General features: G+C 34.1%; 1 protein-coding gene across 12 annotated transcripts; it reads right to left on the reverse strand.

Moving 5' to 3' along the window:
• Positions 1–533: 533 nt before the first annotated feature.
• On the reverse strand, positions 534–5,157 carry LOC141719784 (diacylglycerol kinase 1-like). Of its 12 annotated transcripts, none has more exons than XR_012574160.1 (7): positions 4,144–5,142; positions 3,561–3,698; positions 3,153–3,247; positions 2,768–3,001; positions 1,751–1,927; positions 1,052–1,163; positions 534–967 (listed from the first exon to the last, which is right to left on the reverse strand). XR_012574160.1 is itself a non-coding variant. In XM_074522159.1 (7 exons), exons 3-4 carry the CDS (start codon positions 4,404–4,406, stop codon positions 2,833–2,835), a joined length of 432 nt encoding a protein of 143 aa, XP_074378260.1. In that variant the 5' UTR covers positions 4,407–4,730; positions 4,856–4,905; positions 5,058–5,157; the 3' UTR covers positions 534–967; positions 1,052–1,163; positions 1,751–1,927; positions 2,768–2,832. The 12 variants fall into 12 exon arrangements, 8 of the variants coding, with proteins under 8 accessions (XP_074378260.1, XP_074378264.1, XP_074378263.1 ...); XR_012574159.1 differs by having other exon boundaries at positions 3,153–3,302; XM_074522159.1 differs by lacking the exons at positions 3,153–3,247; positions 3,561–3,698 and having other exon boundaries at positions 4,144–4,730; positions 4,856–4,905; positions 5,058–5,157.
• Positions 5,158–6,917: the final 1,760 nt, after the last annotated feature.

Consider the following 6,917-nt stretch of genomic DNA (forward strand, 5'->3'; position numbering starts at 1 on the left):
AACATGGAAATAGAGTGTATATCTTATAATTAATTGCTACAAAAACAAAAATCCTACACCGATATAACTCTATCTTTCTGTGATAGTATAAGTCATCTTCTGATTTACGATTTGATAAATACTGATATGACTAGATGATGATGACAAATATTGATCCCAATTACTGATAACATCATTTTTTGTCACTACGCCATAAGTGGCCTGATATAATGCCTTTCTACTATTACAATATAGGCCAGAAAAGCATTACAATAGACATATTGTAACAATAAGGGGCATTGCACTTACGAGCATTATATCATACCCCTATTGTAACACTTTAGCTACCTATTGTAACAGAACAAAAAGCATTACAATAGGCCCCTAATGTAACACTGCATTATCAATTATAATGAATTTTAGATGTTACATTAGATTGGAATTATTTTACAAAAGTGGGTCTCATTGCTGGTCCACAGGACCCACATAGTCTAATGTACTAATGTGTGTTTTTATTGTGCAATAGTAAGTTTCATTAATGTAACACTACAATATATAAAGAAATTACACTACAATAAGCAAATGCAAAAGTTAAATTTATAAAATTTGAGATACACCATCTGTTTAGACAACAATTATTGTAGAAAATATGCTCTATTAAACAACAATCATACTACAAACATAACCAAACTAATAAATTACATTTTGCGAAGCTAAATACATTAATTCTTGAATGAACAAACATGTTAAAAGCTCTTGAGCAATGAACCGGACGAGCACTCATTCCAACTAGAAAATTGCAGATGATAATGCAACTTAAAAAATATAGTTCAAAGATACTTATATCCTCATAATTCACATAGTGCATGCCTCTTTTTCTGCCTCCTGCTTTGCAAGCAGCAATTGGCACAGCTAGAATTGCATTTGCTCTAAGATCAACCTCTACTTGTAAATTCCTTTATTTACAAGTTAATTTCCAATTTTGTAACTGTGACAAGAGCACAACACAAAAGCTTCTGTAACCATATAATATGTTATTAAGTATTATATGAATTGACAAATATTCACCTACTTTTCGTCCACACTGTACTTTTTCAAGAGCTGCTTTTTTTTTCTTCATTTGTTAGCACCCGATGCCTTGGATTCAGCTCATGATTTGTAATATTAACAAGCAAGTCGATAATCTGTAAATGCATAAAAGCAGGGTTAAAAATTTACAAACTAAAATTATTAGGCATTCCATGACTATGATGGAAAAAAGAAGAATACAATACTGATGATTACTCTTATAACTTGAAAGTTTAGAAATACGAGATACGCCCAAAAGGCTATAATTTTAACAAATAACAACTTGAAAAAGAAAAACTTGTGAATGTAAACCCCGTATTTAAGAACAAACTCCGAGAAATACACTGTAAATACTCATATACAAATGTCTACAGTAAGTCCTGCACCGATATACCGGTCTTCCTTCCTATTTCCAATTTCCAAATGGCTGTAAATTCTCTCTTCACACAGCGTAAGAATGAGTGAAGTTGGCATGCTTAGGTCTCGGGTACTTTAAAGCTAGCTGTTACAGTCTATTTTAAATACAGAGTTTATTTTCAATACAGTGATACCATTATATATATTTTGTAATTCCTAACAAATCAAGCCCCTTCAGGATTTAACTAGACTTTAACAGATGGATGCTTTCTGCAAAATATTTGAGAATAGAAAAAATGAAAGGCAGCTAATAAATGCAAACTCAGAACTACATGAGAATACTTACTTGGAATATTTCAACTTTAAAGAAAAATAGATCCCAAGCTTTCATTGCTTGGTCTGTTATCCAATCTTAGATTACTACAATCAGCCGATTCAACGAGTCCTTATTAGTAATTTTCCTTGCAATGCCCCGGACTTGACTCACTTCCACGATTCCTTGTTCACAGAAAACTACTAATATCTGCAGTCGAGATCACGAACACATTAACACATACTAAAAAATATCACTATATCAGTACTTTAAAAAGCACAAGTCAAACAGGAAATATGTTGCCAATCCATCTCAAATCAAATAAAAAAGCACTTTAAACAAAAACTACCAAACCTAATGATAGTATCCATGTATCTGAAATAGAAGTATGATGTGGGAAAGATAAGTTGTACGCAGTCCTTACCCCTACTTGTACAAAATGCATCATAAAACAAAATACACACCGGAAGAATGTGTGCAATACAAACATGACACTGCCATAAGCATAAATAGTACATAACAAACCTAATGCATATACTAGTATCTACAAAATATGTAACATAATACAATTATACATGTCATGTGTTTTAGCCAAATACATATAAATATATAAGCCTAGTAAGGCACATGCAGTAACACTGTAACAATAAAAGCAGAGTAAATAAGCACCAGAAATAGAAAACTTATAGCCTAGATGTCAAAGACATTAAGCACAAAAAAGAGAATCAAATGATTTACTAAAAATGGAAACAATTTCCCCAATCTTCACATCTATAAACCCAAAAAGTACAGAAAGCAGATCAAAACATAGAATACAAACAAAAATGAAGCACATGACAAAGAGAGGACGGAGCAAATCCAAGAAAGATTCAACCTTTAACTACAAATAACAATATACTCAAAACAAAATAAAAAAGATAAAATTACCCCAATCTTTAAAATCAAAACCTCACAAAGTACATAAAACATGTCATAATTAAGATAACAAACACAAACTAATTGCATGCACAAAAGGGAACAATCAAAATCCAAAAAAGATTCAAACTTTACCAAGAAATAACAACTGTGGAAAGAACCACAGTTGTTTCATTTTGTTCTTCTTAATAATGAAGACTTCACGTGTTCTCCATAAGATAACACATCATCTGCCATCCGATACTTATTTGACACATATATCCGGCACTTATTCTTAAAAGTATGATTTCTCCATCGTTAACAAGATGTCCGATTCTAGACATTGGTTTGAAATATTCCCCTAATTTTGTACAAAGTTTGTCATGTGCACTGCATCCAAATTATCAAGCTTACAATACTGGTATATAAACTTATTTGTTATCAGCCTACTCAAAAGAATGTATAGAATACCGGTAAAATTAAAGATTCAGTATAATGACACCTTTAATGTTATTTCAGACAGTAAACTCGACAAGGCTACCTGCTTCACTTGATCATAACTTGCAAGTTCCGATGCATTTATAGTTGCATTTCGTGCAATATTGGCACCCAGTCCAGTCCAAAGAGCAGAAAGTCCTTCCTAGTTTAGTTATGGTTAGCTGAGGACTGTATGTTCTCAGGCATTGCTTGCCTAAATCGAAAAAATATAGCTACATATCTTTACATAAAAATATGTCAATTCAATGCCTATAATATTTGTATGTTGGACCATAATATTAATAATATCCATAATTCATAAATTTAGGTATATATGGATATAATTTTATATGTCCATTAATAATATTATAGGCACACAGCCCATCAATATGCTTCATTAGATTTCACAGGTGAAATAAACTAGAATCTTTGGGGATCAAGATTAAGAGTTCTAAAAAGAAAAAGAAGCAACCTCTCCATGATGAGATATGGTCAATGTACATGGTGACTGCAACCACGGCTCTCCATCAATTTGAACAGGCAATACAGCTAAAAGCTGAATTTTTATTAATTGCCCTTGTGCTAGTCTTTGTGCCTGAGATAACCCTACCTGTATCACTTAAATTAGCATAAAAAACCCTAAATAACATTCATCTAATGTAAGCCCAAGTAAATTCAATAGCAATATAAGGTCCTTGGTCTGCAAATATTCAATTTATATTTCTAATTTAACTACTATTAATTAGAATATGTCATGTTTGTATGACATTCTAATAGCTCGTAGAGCTCAATGAGTCTTCTAGAGTTTCGACTTTAATTCAAATCCTCAAGGCCTCAAGTACACACAGTATTCTGCTGCATGTATTACTGACCATACAATAAAAAGTTGCCCTATTTCTATTAAGACTTGCATATTCAGGTATAGCCGTTCGCATGGTCTTCCACATCTAGAGCAAAGTCAAGGCCTAAAACATAAAGTCATAATTTGAACAACACAGGCATCTTACTTTTAAAGAGCCATATGTTCTCAGAAAAGTTTGGAAAGTGACCCTTACCTGAAGCTTTCCAAGACGTGAAGTTCCTGATATGCCAACGACCTCCAGAATCTTATCATGCATTGATTGAAGATTAAAATTACCATATGTTTCATCTCTAGAATCCCTTGTTTAACTGCTCCACCTAAGCCTCGAAGAAAATTCCCCAATCCAGCACCCTGTGTCGCAAGCAGAGCAGTCAAAGCCTGTACCAAAGCAGGTGTCAACGCCCCCGCAGGTGCCACACCCGGATTAAATCCAACACTACGACCAGAAGGCGCCATCAAATGCCCACCACCACCAGACGTATACGTATTCTTCTTTGCCGCATGATGATACCCCTGATGCTGATGTTGCTGTAGCTGATGCTAATATTGCTGATGAAACCTTCCTTTCCCCGGTTTCGGACTATTAATAGCCTTCTGATAATGCAATGTATGTCCCTCAAACGTTTTTCATCTGACCATGCCCTCTTAAAGAGCTATAGTCCCAAATTTGGGGTTTAGGAGTTTCCCAGCCACGACCAATGTCGAACCCCAGATTTTAAGCAAAAAGGCTAAACTCGAACCTCGAACTGGAACCCCAAACTCAAAACACAAACTTCAAAACTGTATGTAAGATTTGAACTTGAAAATCAATTAGCTTTAAAGACATAATACAAACACCCAATTGTCTCAAATACAAAGATATAGGTTAGAAAAAGTGAAAGGGGAACAAATGTGTATGTATTTACCACTTAATCGAAGGAAGGGCAAAAGTCCCAATTTATAGAACCCTAATCTCCTGAAAATCAGAGAAAAAATGAAAATTTAGTAAGTCCTAATTAAACAAAGTGTGCATATTCACATACACAATTTCAAATCAAGTGGTCAGAGAGATGAAGAAAGAGACTAGTGAGACTGATTAAAGAGAGAAAGAAAGATGAAGAGAGAGACTATTGAGAATGTTTCAATTCCGAGGAGATGGCGGGTGAGAGAAATGAAGATAGATTGTGCTTCTGTGTGAGAGTCGTGAAGTTTTAGTTGGGGGGGGGGGGGAATATTACCCCTTACAATTTCACCACGATATATGTCCCCCTCTATTTTCAATTTTAATTAATAAATTTGTAATTATCTATTTTTATATATAAAAAAATATTTATTTTATTCATATATAATTTTATTTGTGTAATAACGCAATTTTTGAAATTTTTGAAACCCTTATGAATAGTGATTATGCTGAATAAGAAAACTTTTCATGCCACACTATGTAGGGGTTCTGTTATTGATATTCTGAGATTTTATTAGTACTCTATATGATATATAAGTGTATGTAAAGATCGTCAAAATCCAATTCCGAACACTTTAATTTTTCCCGGAAATCCACCAGATACAGAAAGAAGTGAGTATAAGGTAACAGGATAAATAGGATTTAAATTCAAGGATTTTAAGAGGGGATCATAAAAAGGAATATAAAATATTGAGGAAGGTTTAGGGGAACCCAAGTGATAAAATCCTGGATATGATCCCTCAAACGATAAACGAGAACGAAAGTTAAGCGAACCGTATAACAGATCAGCGGTCATTAGGCAAGCAATTAGGAGTTAATCAAGGAGGTTAGGGATGATGATGTCATCAAACCAACAAAAAGAAGACAAGTGTAACAAGATGACCTAAACTTGATGACCTAAGCATGACAAGTGGGAAGGATTGGTTGGTTGATTGTGAGCCACACATTTTTCACCATGGTAAAAATTTAATTTAATTCCAAGACAAAAGGAAGAAACCAACCAACAAATATCATAACACAAATACAAATTGAAAGTTGACTTTCCCATTTCAAGAAGAAAGCTCTCAGCTAAAACAAATCCATCAACTTCAAACTGCCATATCTCCTTCAATACTAACTCAAATGTTGTGTTCTATAGCTCTTTGGAAAGGTATTGAGATGGCCTACAACTCTTGTTCACAAGTCTCTTCCAAATAAGCATGGTAATACCCTAATTTTTACAGTTCTTTAAATCGGACTTTTAGAAACTTCAAAGCCTAACTTTGTGTTCTTGATTTCTTTGGAAAGATCAAGCTTGTAGGAGGCTCCATAAGGCTTCCTAGTAACTTTCCACCCTCCAAGAAAGGTATAAATCTTTACACCCTTTAGTAATAAGTTTGAATGTTGAAGTTTGGAGATGGTTTGGATGGATGAGTAGTAATTTGAATGATAAGCATGATTCGAGCATAATTGTTAAGTAGTTTAGTTGAATTTGGAGATGTTATAATATATGATTGGATTGAGATCCTTGAGCTTATTATGACTGAAATCAGTAGAATTGATGTGTATCTTGAGTTGTTGTTGATTGGTAGTTGGATTGATATGATTTGGAATGGTAAAAAGTTTGGGAAATCGCGTAAACATAACCGTCGTAATGTCCGATATACTTTAGACTGTTTTTGCTCTTAACATCAGGACCCGAGAACTCCCTGTTAGATTTTGACCATTGCCATGATTAGATAGTTCATGTTACAAGCTTCATTTTGATATGTGGTTTGCTTAAATCCGATGTACGGTTTAGGAGAAACGACCGTTTTAAGTAACGGCGTTTCGCGACCGAACCATTACCCCTCGCCTTACTTTGAAACCTTGGTTAAGGCCCTTAAATGACTAATTGGAATATGAAACAATTATGTAAAGTGGATTAGGCAGTTGGTAAGGCACTCGCGAAAGAATCGCCTTAAAACTCGTAATGGCTAATTTATTAAAAATGGTGGAGCCGAGGGTACTCGAGCGACTTAAGTAAATCGTTAAGCGCGAAAGCGAAC

The sequence above is a fragment of the Apium graveolens genome, chromosome 4 (genome assembly GCF_009905375.1).
Source record: "Apium graveolens cultivar Ventura chromosome 4, ASM990537v1, whole genome shotgun sequence".
Classification (NCBI taxonomy): Eukaryota; Viridiplantae; Streptophyta; class Magnoliopsida; order Apiales; family Apiaceae; genus Apium; species Apium graveolens.